Here is a 24,101-nt window from a genome sequence, read left to right on the forward strand (position 1 = left end):
GCTTTTTGAAAGCTTAGTAACATTTGTTCGGAGTTTTACAAAATTTTTTCTTTTTTTTTTTTTTTTTTGGTTGTACAGCGAACAACGGGACATTCATATGGCTCAGCAGCTAAAGGCATCTACCTTTGCACTGATATGAATGTTGGAGATTCGAGTTCAATGCTCAGCTCCCGAAAAGCTAGCTGATGACGAAGTGAAATTCAGAAACATGTCCTAGTAACCACCGCCGTTTGTAAACTTACAATTTTTCTCTAATATTAATTACAAAAACCATTGTATAAAGCAATATGAGCAAAGCTCGCTAATTAAATACATATTATCATATTGATATAATAGTAACAGCGGAAGCATTAAAAAAAAAAAAATAACAAATACTGTAAAAATCCGAACAAATGTTACTAAGCTTTCAAAAAGCGCGCCTAGAAATCATATCCACACCATTAGGAATAAACTACATACAGAGTGTATGTGCCTACATGGTGATCAAAAGGAATATAAACAAAAAGGCAACTCTTAGAGACCAATTGTACAGCGAACAACGGGACATTCATATGGCTCAGCAGCTAAAGGCATCTACCTTTGCACTGATATGAATGTTGGATATTCGAGTTCAATGCTCAGTTCCCGAAAAGCTAGCTGATGACGAAGTGAAATTCAGAAACATGTCCTAGTAACCATCGCCGTTTGTAAACTTACAATTTTTCTCTAATATCAATTACAAAAACCATTGTATAAAGCAATATGAGCAAAGCTCGCTAACTAAATACATATGATCATATTGATATAATAGTAGAAGCGGAAGTATTAAAAAAAAAAAAAAAAAAAAAAACAAATACTGTAAAAATCCGAACAAATGTTACTAAGCTTTCAAAAGCGCGCCTAAAAATCATATCCACACCATTAGAAATAAACTACATACAGAGTGTATGTGCCTACATGGTGATCAAAAGGAATATAAACAAAACGCGCGCCTAGAAATCATATCCACACTATTAGGAATAAACTACATACAGAGTGTATGTGCCTACATGGTGATCAAAAGGAATATAAACAAAAAGGCAACTCTTAGAGACCAATTGTACAGCGAACAACGGGACATTCATATGGCTTAGCAGCTAAAAGGCATCTGCCTTTGCACTGATATGAATGTTGGAGATTCGAGTTCAACGCTCAGCTCCCGAAAAGCTAGCTGATGACGAAGTGAAATTCAGAAACATGTCCTAGTAACCATCGCCGTTTGTAAACTTACAATTTTTCTCTAATATCAATTACAAATAGAGTAATATTTGTTAACAAAAATAGGCCTATGCACTGCGGCTGATCAATACGAATCGATTCATATAACTTTTATATGATTTTACGTATGCTAAGTATGCGAAACAGCCTGTCAATTGATTGTGTGGAAATTTTGTTAGCGTATTAATATATAGATACATATATGTATAAGCACTAGATAACTGACGCTACTGCTGCTCAATGGGCAAAATCGCCTAAGTACATATATGCAATTCAATTGTCTGCTTTGGAATTGGTAACCATCTTATTTCAGTGAAACTGGAACTATATACATACATTATGTCATCTACTCTTCTGCTGGGCATGTACAAAATGCTCATTGAGAAGGATACATAACGGTGTCAACAAGTATTTGTTTTCTCACATTGGCGTAGCCCTTTTGGCGCCCACCAAAGACCTTGACAGTGCAATTGTCATAGCAACAACCTTGGCAATGAATCAGTTGTGAGCAAAAGCTCACAAGTGGTTGCGATGAATATGCAATTAAGTAAAAGCGTAAAAGCACTTAAGTAATTGTTTGTGTATGTATGTATGGAGGTGAGCACTGCACGATATTCCTAGCAAAAAAATATGTAAGCGATTATGTGAAACAAAGAATTCGCCGGCAAAGGTGCTTGCTTCGATGTCTGTTAAAGCTAGCAATTGCCCTTTAGGGAGGTCAATAACTATTAATACAAATAAGCTAGTTACTATCGAACTAGCGTTTTATATTTCATATTAAACATATATTTGATAAATATGTTATCTACAAAAACGAAAGCTACAAGCTTTGAGGACAACAACAACAACAGAAGCCTCGACTTGAAGTATAACATCCTTTCCTATACTTTCTATTGCGTAAACTCTATAGCATATAGGCAAGGGAATTACATTTGGGTCAACTCCGTATAAACATGCAAACATATTCATTCAGAGGACAACTTTTTGGAGTTCGAAATACTTGATCTATATCTACTAAAGATTTTTTACCATGTTGAAAACTACAGAAAGTGCCAATAAACCAATTAGTTCCAAAGTGGAGATTTGTATTTAGTTCGGAACTACAGAAAAGGTATTGCAGAGGGAACAGTATCCGCCGCCTACGGCATCACCGTGTTAAATTCTCCAGTTGAAAACATGAAAAAGAGATAGAAGGCGAATTAGTAGTGATTTCGAATGCACAAGAAGCGCCGCAGTTTTGAACTAGATTTTTCCTATAGGGAGGGTAATTGAAACTATTGAGTTTAATATTGCACACCTAGATAAAAGCAGTGTTCAACTACAAAAATTGCAATGATTAGTTGAGGTATTAGTAAAAATATTATTAGTAAAGTTCGGTAGATATTGAATTTTGAATTGGGAAGCTCGGACGTACTCATAATTTCGAAATTTAAGATTTTTGAGTTAGCTCCCTATTGATCTACATAGGTTTGCGATATTATAAGCCATAGGATAAATTCATTCTTCAGTATTATCGAAGTATTGTTTTAGGTGTACTAGGCACATCATATAAACCACGCACATAGGTAGATTTTCAAGTTTTAGGCGGCCAAAAATATTTGATTGCCTATATCTTCTTAAAACTGTTTAATAAATGAAAAATTATAATAATTTGTGTAATTAATCGGTTATGTTAAAAAAAATAGATATTACACTGTGTAACACTGAAAAATACCTGCACAGTGAGACTATCTTTCATGTTGTACAGCAACAAGGGTGTATCAAACCCTCTATCTAACCCCTATCTGCAAGTATCTGCAGCTAAATTTAATGCAATTGGCAAGCTAATTGTGCCAAGTACCATGTTCAAAACTAATTTTCACTTGGACGGACTTGGAAACATAACAAAACTGGTTTTGAACACCAAAAATTAAAAAAACAAAAAAAAAAATTTTTTAACATCCTAAATAAAATAGGTTCTTTATCAATTTATAACTTTTAAAAATCACAAACACCATTAATAATGTTAGTATTTACCTGAAATATCAGAATCCATCACAATTACTCAATACAATTGTCTTAAAACTTAAAAGAATCACGTTAAAACATGCGATTTCCATAGGTTAAAAAAACCATAACACGCGTTTCAGAAATAGCTAAATTCCGATTACTTGACAGCTAACGCCTGATATGCGATGGACGGGAAGGGGTAGAATTATTGTTCCCCTGTCTATTCTTAAGCTGTGGAGTGATTTTTTTGTAATTGTGGCAACTTTGAGAAATTCAATTATGGCCGCCTAAATGTCTAAAATCTACCTATGTGCCACGCCTTATGATACAAATATTACAAAACCAATGAGAGTCAAATGATGTTTAAAAAAAATTTTTATTATCATATATTGTTTTTCTTTAGAGTTGTGCTTTTTCGTTCATTTCAGAGATTCGGTTCTTCCGTTCTTCTTCTGATGAACGAACGAGTTGTTCTTTTTTTTCATCTGTTGCTTTTTTTTCAACCAAATTTGTTCACTGCTGCTCACACCCACGAAAAAAGTCAACAAGTAAAGATGGGGGTGTGTATGCAGCAATGCCAACAACAGCCAAGGAAAGGGTTTTCCTTGAAGAAAAAATTAATCTATTTGTCTAAAAGAAGAAATCACGTAAAATATGGAAAGCGTCAGCGGAGAACATTATTATAATGAATTATCCCTAAGAAGATTCTGGACGAAATATATTGAATAGGTGAATATATTCACACGTTATTAAAGTGGACGACCACGAGAGGCCACTGAACGTGTTAATAAGAATATCGCCAGGATAGCCCCTTTGAATACATTTAAAATTGCTCCAGAGACTTTCGCGGCATTAAAGGATGGTATAGACACGAAAACTATAACATTGTTGGTCCGCCGTCACTTGAGGTAAAATAATTAGAGGGTCCCTGAATAAAACTTATTTTGCACTCATAAGAAAATTTGATTCATAACCAATCGTTTCCTGTTCAATTTATGTTTTTGTAATACCAGTTAGCGTGCAGGATCGCTTTTTTGTGGTGGAAAGTGGGTTCTTTTTTTGGCCATGGGCCATCAAATTATTTTTTCTCCAGAGTACACTGTGCCGTTGCTATTCTAGTTTTCATGTTTATATTATTCTTCAATTCCGCGGAAGTTTCTGGAGTAGTTTTAAATGTATTCAGAAGAGCCATTATGACGATATTCCTATCAACGCGTACATTGGGGTCTCGTGGTCGTCCACTTCGAAAATGAGAGGATAAAGTCACCTATTCAATATATTTCGTCCATAATCTTTTTAAGGATATTTCATTGTGATGTATTCCGCCTACGATTTCCAAATTTTGCGTGATTTGTCTTTCGTAGACAATTATGTATGTTAATTTTTTCTTCAAGGATAAAACTATTACTTTTATGAAACATTTTTGCTTTTACTCAAACTGCTAGGAACTCTATTTTTCTTTATTTTAAAAATTTTTATTAGAAGCCACGAACACCATAACGGCTAAGAGCAACCCAGACCCCTACAACTTTTTGGTGTGACGTTCGAATATAGTATCTGCTTCAATACAAATGCATCCGATATTGCCTACTATGCACAAAGATGCAAAATCCTCAGATCGTCGCACCGGAGAAAGTTGCAAGGCTGCCAAATTTGCCACTTATAACGGCCACGAAATGTCTTTTTAAGACGTCTGAATACCAAGGCATCCTAGAAGACAATTGATTGATGTAGTTGCGCCTCCAAGGTAAATAAGACGGCATCTACGTAATGCCTATGACGAGATCTGTGGTCACTTCCGAAGGATATGCGCGTTACTCTTCCCCAACTTCAATCTCTGTAAATGTCGCCAGCCTGGTGTATAGCACAAATCATCTATTCGACTGTAATGTGGAACAAAAATTTGTAATAGCAACTTTTTTTGGGAAAACCATATTGAAACTGCTCGTTTCCTTGGACCTCCGTTAGAGGATTTTATTAAACGTTTCTTGAGTGTACTAGCGTATTAACCCAGGCGAGGGACTCTGCATGTTATCAAAACAAAATTGGATTTTCTCACTTAACGTCAAACATCATTAACATCGCCCAACTGGACTAGGTGAATCGTCCAGCTGCGAAGACCTGCAACATCTCTAATGATGGAAGTAATGTGGATGCTGGTATGCGCTAATTATGGCAATGCGTGGCTAAATCATCCAAATTTAAACAAAATATATACATATATGTACATATATAACCGAACTAAACATATGCATATGAATTTTTCGATTGATTTTATTTTTATATTTTATCTGGCATTGTAAAAGTCGAATACGCCAAAATTTCTGTTTGTCTCGTTTGGTTTGACATTTCCGCAAAGGTTTTGAGAGAGCTTTTAAAATTTTTGTACAAATCAAAAACCATTACGGCCGCCGAGAAGAGAGAATGGTTTTACCTTCCTATATTTTTATCATGCCACGCCTCATTTCGTGTTTTTTTAGTGAAATTTTAGATTTTTACAGCATTTTAATTTTTTTAACACTTTTTTTTACTCTAATCACTTTTATTAGAAAAGCCTATTCATATGAATCCTTTAAGAAGCAATGTATTAAAAAATAATAATTGTCCTTACCCAATATGTTTGTTTCTTAGTTTGATGGTGTCCGATTTTGACAGTTTTTCACTCATCGTCGACTCCAATTGCTCGCGTGTAAAAGCCATTTTTTTTAACTTTCAAGAATTACGAGAATCACAACAAAATATTAAATCACTTTATTTTATACACGATAAAAATTTTGTGGATCTAACCCGTCGCGTGCGCAGTTTGTCAACAACTGATTTGATTGTCGTTGCACTGATGCTTGTCGTTCCTTAAATCGCGTTTAGCTTTTACGCTGTTAAGGTTACGTACACGCTTTCGTATGTACTTTATGATTCCGGCTGATATATGTATGTATTAGAATGATGCTCCTATTCTTATTCTTTGTCTTCGACTACTGCTCTTGCCGCTGAAGCTCAGCTGTTTACGTTTGATTGTTGGCAGTGAATGACGAATACAGTGGGTATGACCAACGTTTTTATATGTGACTCGCTCCACGGTCGACAAAAGATGGGTAGGTAGGCAGGCCCGGCTCGAGAGCAGAACGATTGATAGGCGACCAGCGTTAAGGCAAACACAGGCAACCAAGCAATCATAAACACAAACAGCCATGCGGACAGGCCCGGTTAGCGCGGTTTATTATGAGCGATATATACAATGTACAATGAAACGTAATGACTAGCAACATACATATGTACATACGTACTTACATAGGTACAGAACGGGCATTCGTTTGTTTAGAAGATAGCACTGTTGTTAATTCTGTCGTTAAGGCATTCTGCTTGCACATTGATTTACGCGCCATATCCATCGAATCACACCCCACCACTTTAGTATTTCCTTATTCGAGCTTCAAAGTACGGGCATGATGCCTAATGGCGTTGTTGACTGCTGTTTTACATTTTTGATGTCAGTGCTCTTAGGTGAGATACTTAATTCTACGACAAATCTATTATTGCTCGGATTTATGTTTTTTATGATGGTTGTCCAAGTACCAGATCCCTAATGTGAACAAATTAAGTATTCCCTGAGTACCTACTGATAAGCAGCGGCAATGAAATGTTTATTCACAAATAAACTACTAATAAAGATGTAAAGTGTGCTACCTGAGTATTAACTTGAACTGGCTGACATATGGACAGCATTTTTTTAGGGGATTTGGGTAATGGGGTTTATTTTGAACAACACTAAAAAAGTCAAAGCCGGTTCGTAATTCAAAAAATTTTTAAATTTTAAAGAGCAGCAAAAAACTAATATTTTGCGTTAGAATACAATTTTTTTTTTTTTTTTGAAGTACTGAAAAAAAGTCACTAATCCTGATTTTTATGGTTATAAGTCTCAAAGAAAAAGAGCGAAATTTTGAGACCCTCTCCCTTTGCAACCTATCCGTATTTCGGTAGTTCCTTTTCACCAGTTAATGTTTCCTACAATCCACCTTCGAGGATATTGGAGATATCAAGTTTTTCGAGTGGAAACCCTCATGGGAAAAGCCCCACACATCTTAAGAGTTTATAAAACGTTTTCGACAGATGCATGTATTTTAAAATTTAATATTTTAAAATCTGTTGTTGATTCTTTCATCTGGACAAAAGGTGGCAAATTATCTTGATAGTCCAGCCAGATTCAGCGCAGAGCTGGGTAAATTCAATTCCGTTACATTACCCATTACATTCCTCAGTAATTAGAAAAAATAATCAATTCCTTTCCTCCACAGCAAAGGAATTGATTACAATTGAATTCCTCAAAACAAAATACAAAAAGTGATTTTGTTTCCTTGACGCTCGAGTACAAAAAATTTTTTGTTTGTAATTGAAAACGAAAAAAATACTTTACGCAATGTAATTTCTTGCCCAGTACTTTCGAAAGCAATGGGAAATGTAATCGAAATTTCTTTCAATTATATTACAAGGAATGGAAAAAGTACCTTCGAATTTCCCATTCCATTACACAAAGGAATTGCGAAAGTAATTGAAAAACTACCCTGCAAAAATCGCATGGAGTAATCGCTATGGACCAAACGAGTGCTCCAAAAATTAGCCACAATTCTTACAAAAAATGTGGTCCAATTAACATTGCGATGTCCTAGGCCTGGACGATATACTGCAGCTCAGCATTACATCAGAATAATCCATGGAGTACCCAGTATGACACAATTAAAATTGCGATGTCCTAGGACTCGACCATATACTCCAGCTCAGCATTACATCAGAGTAATCCATGGAGTACTCCAGTATGACACAAGTGGATCACATGATCCAACGATTTTTGCAGGGCAAAAGTTACTCTGTGTATAAGAACTTAGTCCGGGTCACACTTTTCATTATTTCATCCGATTTTTCTTGTGAGTGGTAACTGAAGGCATTTGAAAACACCAATGAATATCGAATCATTATCCTCTTAAATTTCCCGGCTAAGTAAGGGTATCTCTCCGCTGGGGATGGCTATAGCGTTATACTTTTTTAATTTTCTTTGATACATTCAGCGGGCATAACGCAAACACTGCTAATGTACCGAAAAGCTTTTTTCACGTATTCTTGATCTTTTCATCCATCCATAGTTGCCCCTCTGAACCATATTGTAATAAATAATATTAGAGCCATCAATGACAAAGAGGCGTCCGTATAAAACCTCCGAAGCTTTTAAAGCTCCTTTATATTTAAAAGTTTGCGTAAAAATCATGCATCGTTTCACCTTCTTCTTTGAAAAGTTTATTTGTCAAATATGTAGAAGGTTCACCCTTTCCCCTTTGTATAAAAAGATGGACTGCAAATTATCTGAACCTAGCCGACCAAATCCACGGCCACTCTCTTTTGCGACGTGGAATATTGAACGTTCACTTCGGTGGTGTTGCGATACCGATTGTCATTCATACCAAAGATCTGAGGGGTAACATTCGGTCACACCCTCACCTTCAAGGCGTATGCTATCGAAGATGTATCTAAAGTACAAAGCTGCAACAAAATCCTCAAGTCGCATGCCAGTAGCACTTGGGGAAAAGATGAAGAAACGTTCTTAGCCACGTACAAAGCAATTGGCCGGCCGGTCAACAGCAAATCTAAAGTACGGTGATACAATCTTTCGCGAGGCGAGGAGAAATGAATTGCACTTCTGCTTTAAAAAAATTTCTTATGGTCGAAGGAGTTACTATGGCCTCATAAAGTCACAGCTTGAATCGCAAAAAAATATTTTTTACACTAAGAATTTTTCAATTACTTTTGCAATTCCTTTGAGGAATGGGAAATTATTAATTACTTTTGGCATTCCTTGTAAAGTAATTGGAAAATTTTCAATTACATTTGCAATTCCTTTCGAAAGTATTGGGGCAGAAATTAAATTTGAGCAAAAAAATTGCTTGTACTCGAGCCTCAAAAAAACGATGGTTTTTTTTTTTTTTGAGGAATTGAAGTGTAATCAATTCCTTTGCTGTGGAGGAAAGGAACTGATTACTTTCCTCAAGTGCATGTAATGGGGAATTGATGGTAATTGAATACCTAAAGTAATCATTACTACCCAGCTCTGCTTAGATGTTTGTTCCTCAAACACAAAAAAGTGACCCTTTTTCCCATATACCCTGGTAAATTAAATGCATGTTTTTCTTTGAAGTTTTTTTTCTTATTTTATTTTATTTTTTATGTTTATATATTTGTTTTATTTTATTTTCAAGATTTTTATTGAATTCTTTTTGCTTTTTTAAATTTTGGTAGCTTTCGGGTTTATTTTTTTGGGGATCCTTTGCTTGTGGTATTTTTAAACAATATTATTTATTCGATATTTAATATGTATGTAATCGTAGTATGAGTACATAAATACTCTATAATATTAAAAGTGAATGCATTGTATGTAACTATAGTTAATTTTACATTGGTTATTTATTTCTGGCAATTTTAATAATTTAATTGCAAATCAAAGATGGATTTGTGGCTATCAAGTAAATTATATATTTTTTTTCTCGAAGCAAGCAGTTTTATGCGTATCTATTGTTGTTTATTTCAATGAAACTTATTTGTTCACATTCAGTGTATGTTGTAATAGAAATCCTATAATTTTTTATTTCTTGCATTATTTTAGTTTTTGATGTTGTGATGGTTTTGGATAAATTGCTGATTTGTTGCTATTAATTTGGTTTTGGAATACTTAAAATAAGCAGAGTTTATGGACTGTTTTGTTATTATACATTCACATTGCGCAATAAACTCGATTTAAAGGGCAGCTTTGGAGTTTAGCAGTACTGGGCCATTAGGACGAGTTTATGGTGCAATGTTAATGTAATATTAAGCGGTTTCACAATTACTGTAAGTTGTTTTCAATTGTTTATTGCACCACTAATTTCTACAAGCAACAGCATTTTTGCGGACAGTCTGAAAGCACCCTACTGTAATTTCCCGAATATTTGTATAGAACATTTTAGTCATCAAGTGATTTCGACACTCCTAAGTACTTAGTTCATACCGAAAGAATAGGAAAAATGTCATTTTCGTATGAGATCTTTTGCTTTAATATAACCCACAAAATAAACTTCTTATAAAATTTTATAATGGGTACTATACTACATTTTTTACGTTTATTCTTAAAAATGGAAATGTTTTCAGGGAATCCATGTGATTTCATGATTCCAATATACTGTCGTCCATATCAAAAAGGCAGTACTACAACTAAAGACCCTAAACGAATTCTTCAAATACGGTCCCGATTTGATCCCAACATGTTTTCTTAAAAAATGTGCGGAATACATTTGCCAGCCCTTTACTGATCTGTTTAACCTCTCTTTAAAAAATGGCATTTTCCCGACGGCTTGGAAGGAATCTTTTCTTATCCCCCTCCATAAAAAAGGAAGCAAGTCGTGAAAACTATCTTGGAATAGCAAAGCTCTCCGCTATCCCTATGCTTTTCGAAGCAATCGTTACTAATCACCTTACATTTTCGATTTCTACATTGATAGATAGTTCTCAGCATGGCTTTTGTAGAGCCAAATCAACCACAACCAATTTGCTTGAATTTACAACTCACGTCTTTAATGGGTTTAGAAACAATCATCATACCGACGTTATATACACTGATTTCAGCAAAGCATTCGACAAAGTACGCCACACATTACTTGTTTATAAACTCAAATTGCTGGTTTTCAACTCGCTGGATCTCCTCCTATCTTTGCGGTAGAACTCAAAGAGTCATTTTTAAAATTATTTGTTCAAATGTCATCGATGTTCCCTCCGGTGTGCCTCAGGGCAGCCATCTCGGTCCTATTCTGTTTTTGATCTTTATAAACGATGTTTCCACAACTATAAAATATTCTAAAATTTTAATGTATTCCGACGAGGTAAAACTTTTTAAGTCATACGCGTCGGTTGAAGAACGTTATGTACTCCAGGCGGATTTAAATCGTTTAGTTACTTGGTGTAATGCGAATTTTATGCCTCTCAACATAGAAAAATGTAAATCCATGTCTTTTTCACGTGGAAACATACAGCCAGCTTCCTACACAATCAATGGCCAAACTTGATGTTTTTGCCGACTTGGGAGTTACAATGAATTGCAAACTTAGTTTCAACCCTCATATTAATGCCACAGCCAATAAAGCGAAAGGAGTTTTAGCATTTGTGAAAAGATGGGCAAAAGAGTTTAGTGATCCTTACGTTACAAAAACCATTTTCACATCATTGGTGAGGCCGATATTAGAATATGGATCGATAATTTGGAATCCGCGTTATCAAGTTCATGTGAATAGACAAGAATCAATTCAAAAACAGTTTTTACTTTTCGCCTTGATAAATCTTCAATGGGACTCTCCGTATAATCTTCCTCCTTACACTAATCGATTAAAACTAATAAATCTTCCTACCCTTGCAAGTCGTAGAGAAATGCTAGGTGTACTATTAATGGCTAGACTTTTAAATGGATCGATTTCAAGCACATTTCTTTTGAACTAAGTAAACTTGAATGTTCCATGTCGAGTTTCAAGGCATTATAAACCTATAAATCTTAAACATTATAACTCTCACTCGAGAATAATTAATGTTTCGGACTCGCTCTTTGCCATAAAAAAGACGGTTCTATCTTCTCTTAATAATTAAAAAATTATATTTATACTTTTAATCTATTGTATTTTATGAATCTATATTTCTCAGCTGATGAGTTTCTCTGTAGCTGAGCGGTTTTAGATCTCAAACTGGATTAGCCTGGTTTCATCGGGCCACTTGAGGGCAGTGCACTGCCACAACGTCCGAAAAAAAAAAAAACCCACTTACTGCCTTTAAGGAATTTTAATGCCAATAAATTTCTGTGATTACAATTTACTCATAACTAAATAAATACACATTTAAAATTCATAATGAATATGAAATCATTATCCTCTTGAAGTTCCCAGCTAAGTAAGGTCGTAAGTTTGAAGTTTACTTGAAAAATCTTAAATTTCCTAAATAAAATTTTCTTTGATTATACTTTTTACACTTTACTGCCTTTTTGATATGGACGGCTGTATATGTGTCTGGGTATTTCATATTGAGTTGCAACCATTCCGCCCCCAGGGCATTAGCCCTGAAATTATTGCACGCTGTTATTAGTATAATTAAATTATAGTTTTGCATTTTGTTGCACAATTTTAAATGTTTTCTATTGGGAATGCGCCAATGAAGGGAAGTGTATGTAACTTATTCAAAAAAGCACCCTGAAGTTTAACAATAATAAAAACCTACGTATTGAAATGCAGCACGTATACTAAAGGGGTCCGCCCTTAAAAATCAAACGAACGATATTTTTGAGTTGTATCCTTTTTTCAACCGTTTAAACAGTTACACTACGGTCAAAGATATCAACTGAACATTTTGGTTCCTATGTGAGAGCTTCGAGTGCGATAGTTTTTGTCTTGATATCTTCATAGAGTAATCTGAACTTTAACCTACACGATACACATCTTAACTTTCACCAATCGCAACCAAATTGTATGTATATGGGGTATTCCATCCCATTTCGACCAATTTTGAACCCGACCCCTTTAGAATTGGCTGAAAGTTTTTCTTCTTTTTCTAGCTTACGAAAGACGTTTTTCAGAAGTTTTTCAAATTTTTTCATCCAACTCAAAAAAAGTTATGAATTTAAAAAAAAAACACCGTTTTTGTTTTCAAAATGCTATAACTTTTTCAAAAGTTGACCGTTTGTGATCTTTTTTTTTTAATTTGTTTTTAAATGTACTTTTCGGAAAAAATTCAAAAAAATTTTTAGTTTTTTTTTTTAGTAATTTTTCAGTTTTTCGAGATTTTTCGAATTTCGCCCTTTTTTCTCATAAAAAACTTCAATCAATTCTGCAATCATCCCCACTAATCCCGGAGTGGGCCGAGGATTTTTTTTTTTTTGTTGATTTAATTGAAAAAAAAAACTTTAAAATTTTTTTTGTATTTTTTCCGAAGAGTACATTTAAAAACATATTAAAAAAAAAAAATGATCCCAAACGGTCAATTTTTGAAAAAGTTATAGCATTTTGAAAAAAAACACCGTTTTCCAACTCAAAATAAGTTTTAAATATTTTGAAAAAAACTGTTTTTTTTAAATGCTATAATTTTTCAAAAATTGACCGTCTGGGATCATTTTTTTTAAATATGTTTTTAAATGTACTTTTCGGAAAAAATACAAAAAAAATTTTAGTCTTTTTTTCAATTAAATAAAAAAAAAAAAAAATCTCGGCTCACTCCGGGATTAGTGGGGATGATTACAGAATTGATTTAAGTTTTTTACGAGAAAAAAAAAGGGCAAAATTCGAAAAATCTTGAAAAACTGAAAAATTACAAAAAAAACGTTAACAATTTTTTTGAATTTTTTCCGAAAAGTACATTTAAAACAAATTAAAAAAAAAAAAAGATCCCAAACGGTCAATTTTTGAAAAAGATAGCATTTTGAAAACAAAAACGGTGTTGTTTTAAAAATTCATAACTTTTTTTGACTTGGATGAAAAAATTTGAAAAACTTCTGAATAAAGTCTTTCGTAAGCTAGAAAAAGAAGAAAAACTTTCAGCCAATTTTAAAGGGGTCGGGTTCAAAATTGGTCGAAATGGGATGGAATACCCCATATGTATTGACTTTCTGCGGCTATAGTTTATCGAGTTTATCATTCACCCGAAATAGTTATCGTTTTTCGATCTACCATAGAGAAATTTAAACCGTCTCCAATTGGGTTCAAAATCAATATCATATATACTTAAGGACCACACTAATGTGCAAACACCTGTGAACAAAAAAAAAAACAGTATTAACAGATGTTGCAATTATCTTTTTTATTTATTTATTTTGGTTTATTTAAAAAAAAATATTATGAATTGAATAACAAAATTTATATAAAAAATATAAAATGCATTCTTTCTATATTGAAAAAAATCGGCCATTGGAACAAATTTTCAAAAATCTGCAAAACTTTAAATTGACTCCATCCCTATTCTCTTGTGAACTCAAAAATTAATCTTCCCCGTAAACAGAAATTTTGTTCACAAAATATGTAAATCATAAAGTTTACGTGAGAAACGGCCCTTCAGTCCGTATTTCAGAATATGTAGTTGGATTTCTGAAATTATCAATTTGATTTAATAAAAGATAGTCTGACTTCAGAATATGTTAATATGTTCTCTTCCAATTGGCGTCGTGCTCCTATTTTTTTTTCCCTACAAATTGACGGGATGGGACCTACTTGTTTAATGCCGACTCCGAACGGCATCTGCACGGCAGATGAGTTTTCACTGACAGCTTTTCATGGAAAAAATACAATCGGAGTGCTTGCCAAACAGTGCCGAGGGGCGACCCCGCTTAGAAAAATGTTCCTCTAATTGAAAAAACTTGTTTCTAAAGTTTTTGATGTTGCTTTTTCCGGGGCGTGAACCCAGGATCTTCGGTGTGGTAGGCGGAGCACACTACCATCACACCACAGCGGCCACCATATATGTGTATTAGGGTGGGTCAAATTTATTGTTGAAAAGGCACATCCAGTTTCTGAATCTATGGGTCATACTGAGTAATATTGCCCATGGGACCATAGGTCTGAAATGAATTTCGAGCCTCCCTAATTTTGTTAGAAAATATTTTTTTATAGAAATTTTCATTATTATTTTTATTAGAAAATATTTTGGACTATTTAAAAATTGAATTTGCAATATGGAACAGTAAAATATTCGCCGCTATAGGGCGCTTTCCTCCTATTTTTCGCATTTTATCACTTGTTTTTGGGGAAAATAGAATAACTTGTTGCAAAAATCGACGAATAATTTACTTTTCCATATTGCAAATTCAATATTTAAATAGCCCAAAATATTTTCTAACAAAAATAATAATAAAAATTAAAAAAAAAAACATATTTTCTAACAAAATTAGGGAGGCTCGAAATTCATTTCAGACCTATGGTCCCATGGACAATATTACTCAGTATGTAGATTCAGAAACTGGATGTGCACTTGAAGTTTTTTCCCCATACAATTTGACCCGCCCTAATATGTATATATATTAAATAACAAATTTCAAAAAAAGTTATTCTCCAACTGTCATATCTGGCATTGCTATTGCACCTGCATAGTAGATGCAAAGGTGCAATCCAACGCCTGTTAGCTTTTGTGTCGTCCATTTTTCCTCCATTTATTGGAGCCGTTGCTCCGAAGCAAAGGAGCCTTGCACTGGCAGGACAAGCAAATTTACCTTTACGACATTATTGAATTAAATGCTGCAGTTTTCATGCGCTTCTTTAAAAATAACGAAGACTTCAAATGGAAAAAGGCGTTAGCAAACAACCTATGATTTCTGAAATCCATTTTGTATATTCTCAAATATAATTATATTTTCTTAAATACAATTACCTATTCTGAAAATCAATTGGAGTTTCCTGAAATGCAAATAACTATTCAGAAATCTAATCGATTTTTTCTGAAACATTATTGTCACTTTCCGATTTCAATCTGGAAGAGGAAGTGAGACGACTTTTCAGAATGAAAAAGATATAAGAAAAGCATGCATCTGTGAAGCTTAAGCTACTAGTACGAACTTCGGCGAAAGACGAATGGTTTTAAGTCGAATGTAAGTTTCAGTAACAGCGAATACAGCGAACTGTTAACCTTTACTGTTGATGTTTCCGACATGGTAAGAGTATCCAGACATCCCTTGTCAATTTTGATTTCAAGGCAACCCGTTTTCGGCGATGTGCCATCTTAAGTGTTCAATTTCGTTTTCGAAAGAGCACTGAAGATGGCAAAACGCTGAAACCGGTTTGTTTCCAAAAAAGATATGACAAGATATGACGCAAGATTTTCATAAAATATTTCTAGCCTGCTTACTCATTTCCAAGGTCTCTGTTCTTTAAACGGTAACAGCGATTAAACGTCCCAGCAGGATGCTGAATACCAGCTACGACTTGATAAATATTTTTTTTTTGTTCACAGGTGTGTCTTTAGTTTTTTTTTTTTTAATTTTCTGCTATTGCCTTATTGTTTTTTGTTTTTTTAACCTATTTCCCCACTGTGCTTGCCTTTTTAAATTTATGTTAATGTCAATATTTTATGAATTTGTTTCTTTCAAAACTACTATTTGCATTTAATGTACAGCTTTAAAAATTTTCTTCATTACATATGTATGCTTAGCTTTAATTATTTTTATTTTTTTTTTTGAACATTTTATGCATTTACATATGTAGTTGTTAGTGTTGCGTTCCTTTCTTCTAATTGGAACCAATTTCAGATGATTTATTTAAATACGGATTGGCAATCATTACCGAAAATGAATATTTTCACACCACCATATTTGCGATATTTCTACTTAATTACCGAATATTTGCTATTTGATATGAGCAATGCAAATTGCACCCCAGTTGTAAGCAGTTGTATATTATAAACACACCACACCATTACTTAGTTATGCACAAATGAGCTGAAAAAGCATTGAACTCAATGAAGTCTTCTCTGGAAACAAATCCTCAAAGATATTAGCTAACTATTTATGCGTAAAGTTGAACTTCCGACCAACATACTGGACGCAGACTCAGGGGTAACTTTCCGTTAATCGATATCTAAACAGAACGTAAACCAAATGATAAGTTTTCCTTTTCATAACACGTGTCGACCGCAATATTCGATAAAAACTGTTGGATACATATACAACAATCGAATTGTATAAGCCTGAGTTGACATAGTTGGCATAGTCATAACGCCTTAGTCATAACCATATTTTCACTTATCCATATTATTGGTGCCTTAACCTAAAAATCGTGAAAATTTCATAAAAATGAAGATATAGGGTTCTTATTATTTTTATTTAACTTTGTGTTTAAGTTACTTTGAACTTTGTAATTTTAATATGTTTTATCAATATTTTAATTTTTAATATTGATTTTTTTATTTTAAAAAATTTTCATTATGTTTCAATTTTTACATCAAGAAGATACAATCTATGTGAATATTGATTAAATATTAATAAAAAATAATAAAGCATACTACACCCATATCCATATAAAACATCTGATCCCACCAACTTTATGCAAATCAATTTTTACGTTCCAATGAAGCGTGATCCAGATACGGATATAGATTTAAAATGCAAATGCAACATTAATGTGATCCATATGGAATGTAATAGGTCAAAGATGCCATACCATAACGCCCTAGCCATAACTATACCATATCCGAGCAATTTATTATTGGTTTTTCGCCACAACCTTAACTACAAATGTTTTGTAAGTGAATTTTGTGACCTTTTGGATATTTTATTTTAGTTTTAGCTACTTTTCGACTCACTGACTTATTAACTGTGTAATTTCTTAGTAATTTTTTGAATTTTCTTCTTATAAAATTATAACACTTTTAGGTTAAGGCACAACAACCGATACCAATAGATACGGTTAAGTAAAAATATGGTTATGACTAAAGGGCCAATTAATGGTGACTTATAACCATAAAACCATAACCAGATAAATCAGCTGAACGAACCTACCTTTTGGAAATCAATGTAATCGATTAATGGTGCCATACCATAACGCTAACGGCATAACCATACCATAGCCAACCATTTGGTTTTTGGTTTCTCGCCATATCCATAACCTAAAAATATTTGAATTGGTGAATTTAATAACTTTTTGTAGATTTTATTCATTGTTCTGAATACGTTAAGACAAAGAGACTTATTTTTTGTGGAATATGTTTGTAATTTTTTGCGTTTTCTTCATTTTTTGAAATTAAACGATTTTTAGATTAAGCACCATTAATCGATCAGATTGGAGATGGTTATGGATATAGGTATGATTACGACTATGGCGTTAGGGTTAAGGAAGTTTAATTGGCCCTTAAGGAAAATATTTTGGTGGCTTCAACACCATTCCTGAACACTTTTTAAAATACGAAAACTCAAATACACACATAAAGATACGGAAACCAGAACGCTGTAGTTGAGTATTCAATATCGAATGAATGAAGTATCGAACCGACGAGTGTCGACTATCGGAAAGCTAACGCGGTATACCAACACATGTTGCATCTGTTTCAAAACGTCACATGTCAGTAAAACTTTGATGAGAGCCCTATATCAAACTATGATGCCTGAGCACGCCCTATCTTTATAAAAGCATACCAAAGCAAAGCACTTTATAGTAATTTCTTTCAAAAACGCTATATAAATAATGAATTCAATACATATCCAACTGAATAAGGCTTGCTTTAAACCAATTTTAATCTAGGACGTTTTCGAAACAAATTGAAATAATCAGGGGTCTCATGGAATCCTATTGTTGTCGGAATCGGATTTGAAACCAATAAATATTTCAGCCATGAATTATGAAATTTTCACTTTTATATTCAAATTAGTTTTATAGGCCAAAAATAAATATAATTCAATCACCAAAACATCATTTAATTTCAATTTCTTGGTGGAATCACAAACGCCGTATTTTCAATTTCATAAAAACCACGTTTCATTTTCTTTCGGAAACGCCATATCTCAGAATTCATTTGACGAACGCCCTACCCCAGAGTTCATTTTCCATAAACGCCGTATAGCAGCTTAAAATTTTATTAAATGAATGATTTTGAAACTAATTCTGGGATTGGACGTTATTTTATGAAATTCTTAAATATGACGTATTTGAAAATAATTCTATGGTAGGTCGTCCCTCAGATAAACTCTGCTATAGGTCGTTTTTCAATAACTTGCTAATATAGGGCGTTTTAGCAACTGTAGCCTAGATAAGGTGATATTTCACCCAGTAGCCAATTTACGTCACCCTATTGCGAGTATCGATCGGAATAGAATCGAGTAAGTATTTGTCGATTCCATCTTTTCCATTTAATTTTGTTTCTATGCAATCTTTGAATCATTATATCTTATACATAACAGATTTTTATATTTTTTTAACTTTTCGATGTATAAAATATATTTTTATAAAGATAATCGGTTATCGCTCAGCAGTGGACTATCTACTGCAATCGACACTCACAATAGGGGGGAGGGGTGACTATTTATCGAGTGATTTACTTAAAATTTATGTATTTGTATAAATATACATAGCATATGTTTGTATTTATATTTATATACTTATGTTTATATTGCATATATGCTGTAATATAAATAACATATTTATTTTATGTACATATGTATATATAGAATTATTTTTTTCGTAGCTATTTACTTATGTATGTATATATTTCGAGTTCATTAACCTCATTAAAATCTTACATGTATGTGTGTATAATATTTAATTTCAAATATTTCTTGTTAATTTTGCTGTTTTTTTTTTACTTTCTCTAAAATGTTTGCATATTTTATTTTAATTCTGTTTTTTTTTCTATTTAAAACTTTATACATGCATGTTTGCGCAATTATTTTGTTTTTAATAGATTACAAGTTTCTTATGGCATGTGCTACTTTTCTTCAATAGAAAGCTTACTACGAAATTCATACATATGTACATGCATATTTTGCAAGATTAAAAGTTTTATTTTTAAAACTGTTTTTATTATTAGTATTTTTAAGTTTCCATGAAAACACATACATTTATTTATTTATATTTTTTTTATATGCATTTATTTACAAATATAAAACTTATAATGTATGTATGTGAATCAGAGTTGGGGAAAAATGCATAAACTTTTCAATGCGTTAGCATTTGAATGCTAATGTAAAAAACGAACATTAATATAAATGGAAAAATTTAATGCATTAAATTTGAAAATTTATAATTATGTCTAGAGTGTCTCTACAATATTGAAATGCTATCATTGCTTTGCAATTTATTAAATATAAACTATGGAGTTTTGAGTTGCGTATTTGCCATGGCGTAGCAAATGCATAGCCGTATACATTTTGGCTTTTTGTGTAAAAATACTACACCAGTTTGCAAATACTACACCAGTTTGCCTAATATGGGCAGTTCATAATCAGGTGCAATCGTTGCATAGCATATTTCGATTGCAAACCCTTTATAAGGGATTTCAGAATATTGTGCAAATGGTCTAGCATCTTTGCATTGCAAACTTGTGTGACATATTTTTTACAATAAACAAAATACACAGCTATGCATTTGTTGCGTCATGGCAAATACGCAACATCAAAAACCGTAGTTTATTTTTTCAATGTTGAATAGCAAATCAACAATTTTCAAAACCAAACAAAATATGGAAAGAAAGAATTGAAAACGAAAATAAAAAGATGATACAAAAATTTTAAGGACTACCTTTATATAAATGGACCAAAAAATAGAAGGCAATTTTTCCTTTAATACAGACATAGTCTTGTTGAATTTTGACTAAAAAACTTTAACAATAGCTCTTGTAAAATGGGACTTAAAACTATAAAGGTGGGCGCAATCTTTCAATTTAAGGCAACCCATGTACTTGGGATTAACTAATTGATTATTTAAAATTTAAGCACGCACTCTAGCGACATTTTTTTGATCAAATGTTGCATTGTCACCGGGTTCTGAGCCACGGCCCAAGTTTCAAGTTTTTAGCTCACCGGCAAGTTACTCAAAAATCGATCGCAAGATTCCCCTCGTTTTTCAGGGATTTGTAGTTATCTCAATTAGCATGCCTCCTAGCGGAAGTTTGTTTTCTATAAATTGTATTGTCACCGGGCCTCGAGCTATGTGCTAAAAGTCTCTAGGTAACCGGAAAGGTAGTTAAAAATGGATTGAAAAATTACCAAACTAAAATTAATTTTCGTAATATCTCGATCCATGCGTCACCTAGCGGATTTTTTTTGATAAAATATTGCATTGTCACCGGGTTCTGACCCACGGCCCAAGTTTCAAGTTTCTAGCTCACCGGCAAGTTACTCAAAAATCGATCGCAAGATTCCCCTCGTTTTTCAGGGATTTTTGTTTATCTTGATTCGTCTGCCACCTGGCGGCATTTTGTTTCCCACGAATTGTAGTGCCATCGACTCGCAAACTATGTGCTAAGTTTCAAGTCTCTGGATTACCGAGAAGTTAGTTAAAAGTCGATCGCAAAATTTCCATTTTAAAATTAATTTTCTGTATATCCCGATCCGTGCCCCACCTAGCGGATTTTTTTTTTACTTGCATTGTAATGTCTCTCAGATCTGAACTATGTTTTAAGTATCAAGTGTCTAGCTCAACGGGAAGTTACCGAAAAAAAATTTTCCGTGGGTCAAAAATTCGTATGGAAATGAGGGGACAAACATGAAAGCGACTTAATATAAAGGTAAAAAAATGGTTGTTTACGATCCGTAGCATTGTGGATAAAACAAGTGTAATATCTTATCTGTCAACTGCCTTGATGCACAGTGATTTTTTTTTACTTGTTATACAGTTTCCATTAAAAACCATTACCATTTTCCATTACTTTAATAATTTTTAGTGTCGAAAGGTGATGCTACCAAACAGTTTACTGCTATTTGACCGATTAATTTACCACAGTTGAGGAGTAATGTGCAAAAAGGGATCAAGGATGGAAGATCGCTTTTTGCGTAAAACAGCTCAAGACGAAGAATAGACCCAGATTAATGCCCACACCAATTTTGTTTTTTTTTTTTATATCTCTGAAACTGACTTCGTCACATCGCAAAATGTAAAGCTCTCTGCTAGTTTTTTGCTTTGTTCATAAAAAAAAATTAATTACTCACACTCCCATATAGTGTGTCTCCCCATATAAGCTATATAAACGTGTCCCGATTTCGTTGAAATATATTTTACTTTTTTTACATATCAAGTGGAGCATACAAAAATTTCTTTGACGTTCCCAGATTATATGAGTAGTTCCAGATCAAAGCGCAATAGGTGCACACACAATTTTTTTCTGATTTTGATTTTATATTCTCCTTCCCAATATTAAAAAATTGTATTTGTACTAAGACATTACATTTTTGATTGCATTTTCTCAATTTTCTCGAACCTGTTCGATTTTAATTATTGCGTTTTGATTTGAAGCTCCATATAAATGAAATATACTATATACAAAAAAAATGTATATCACCTCAAATGTTTAAACCACGAAAATCTCAAAACGTAATTTTCAAAGAACTTAATTTCTCAATGTCTTGATCGGGCAAAAAGCAATTATAGAGCTTTTCCCCGCGGAGTCAAAGCGTGGTCATAAATTTTAAGTTTAGCAGTCACTTATATATTACATTATGGTGGAAACGAAAGTTTCGAAGTTCAAAAATTAAATAAAACCTACTATTATAGAACACTTCTCTCGGCCTTACAGATAGCTTCCAATCCGCATTTTTGTTGTTCGTATTGTTCAAGAATTTCAACATGTCTGTGTCAAAAGACTTACATAGGTGAAGAACCACGCGAATCCCGACTCTTGCTCAGGCAGATAGGGCTAATTCTGTACCTCATCTCAGACCTTATTACGTTTAGAGCGGTGGCTATGCTATGAATTTTATAAGATCGGGGCGAATGAGTGTGAAACATCAATTAGTAAGAAAGTTTCGTGCTCTGAAATGCTTATTCCCCCTGATGGACGTAAGAACAGTTTTTTCGTTGCGTTTTATAGTTTTGGACGGAGCTCACATGGTTGACAATACTTTTCTTAGCTAAAGCAAAAACTAAAGGACCTTAGGTTAGCGTTGTAAAAGCATATAGAATAATCTTATTAGGAGAAGCGAAATAAAGCCATATTGACTTTATCGCACTTAACCAACAAAATTGTTTCATTAGAAAAATACATAACCAAAATGAATGCATTGAACTTTTCCAGTAGCATTATATTACAAATTTAATAAAACGAAATTTGCAATAATTAAATTTTTTTTTCAAACGTTAATGCTTTCGAATTATATTAATACCTAGTAAATGACACTACTTTAATTTCTTGTATTTTTTCTCTCCCCCCTAATACGGTTTCAGCATTAGTATAAGTGTATAAACTATTATACAAAAAACTAACGAAATACAAGAAAATTACAACCTAGTATTAGTTTGAAAATATTGTGCCAAATACACAGCTATAATAAAATTGTTTGTGAAATAAGGGAACCAGGGGGACTATTCACTCTCTGTGAGTTTTAAAGTGTACAGAAGAAATTTTGATTCTGTAAAGTAAAACTGTGAACAAGAAAACTCACTGATAAAAACGTTTGATAAACATTTTCTCACTGACATGACTTTTACATTCAGCGCTCATTCAGCAAAACAATGTGCACAATACTTTACAGAATCGCATGAAAATTTAAATTGTAAATTTTGTGTGCAAATAAGTTTTCAATAAGTGTACGTTTTTCAGTTTTTCACAGTTAGAGAATTGACCCACAAAAGAAAAAAAAATTGCAAAAATAAATTTTTAAAGTAATTTATTGATATGTCAAAATAATTCTTTTTTGTGGGAATATTGGTCTCGCTTTTCTTGTTCTTGTAATTTGATATTCCGAAAAGATAAAGTTGTGTCATATAAGTATAAACAGCAAGTTTTTGAGGAAATGTGCATTGCAATTTTCCATTTACATTGAATTTGAAAAATTTGATGTATTAAGCTTTTACATTAGCTCAATGCTTTAATGGAACATTTATACATTTATCCCATCTCTGATATGAATATATTTGTTTTACAGATTAGTGTGCATACTTCAAATAAGCTTAGAATAATTGAAAACAGGGCATATGTACATATGTATGTGCGCAGAGGGTGCAAATAAACAATACATTTGTTTCGTGGACGAGATGTCCCAGTGCACAAGCACAATAATAATTTACTAAGGCAATAATAATTCACATACATACCTGGGCCTGGAAATCTAATGTCGGGTTGTCAGCCAACGCAGAGAAGACAGACATGGTCATGTTTACTAAGAGGTATAAAATCCCAAAGTGGACCAGGCCGAAGTTAGGAGG

General features: G+C 33.2%; 1 protein-coding gene across 2 annotated transcripts in view; it reads right to left on the reverse strand.

Annotated features, from left to right (window-relative positions):
- Positions 1-6,254, reverse strand: part of LOC137250598 (alanine--glyoxylate aminotransferase 2-like) — a 54,829-nt gene extending 48,575 nt beyond the window's left edge. Inside the window, exon 1 of one of the 2 annotated variants that reach the window (XM_067783704.1) lies at positions 5,837-6,254. Coding sequence is in view for 1 of the 2 variants with exons in the window: in XM_067783702.1 (XP_067639803.1) it covers positions 5,837-5,925 (89 nt within the window). In the remaining variant the exon portion in view is untranslated. The remainder of the gene's footprint in view (positions 1-5,836) is intronic. The other variant, XM_067783702.1, reaches the window with a different exon arrangement.
- Positions 6,255-24,101: the final 17,847 nt, after the last annotated feature.

This window comes from Eurosta solidaginis, chromosome 4 (assembly GCF_040869045.1).
Source record: "Eurosta solidaginis isolate ZX-2024a chromosome 4, ASM4086904v1, whole genome shotgun sequence".
NCBI lineage: Eukaryota > Metazoa > Arthropoda > Insecta > Diptera > Tephritidae > Eurosta > Eurosta solidaginis.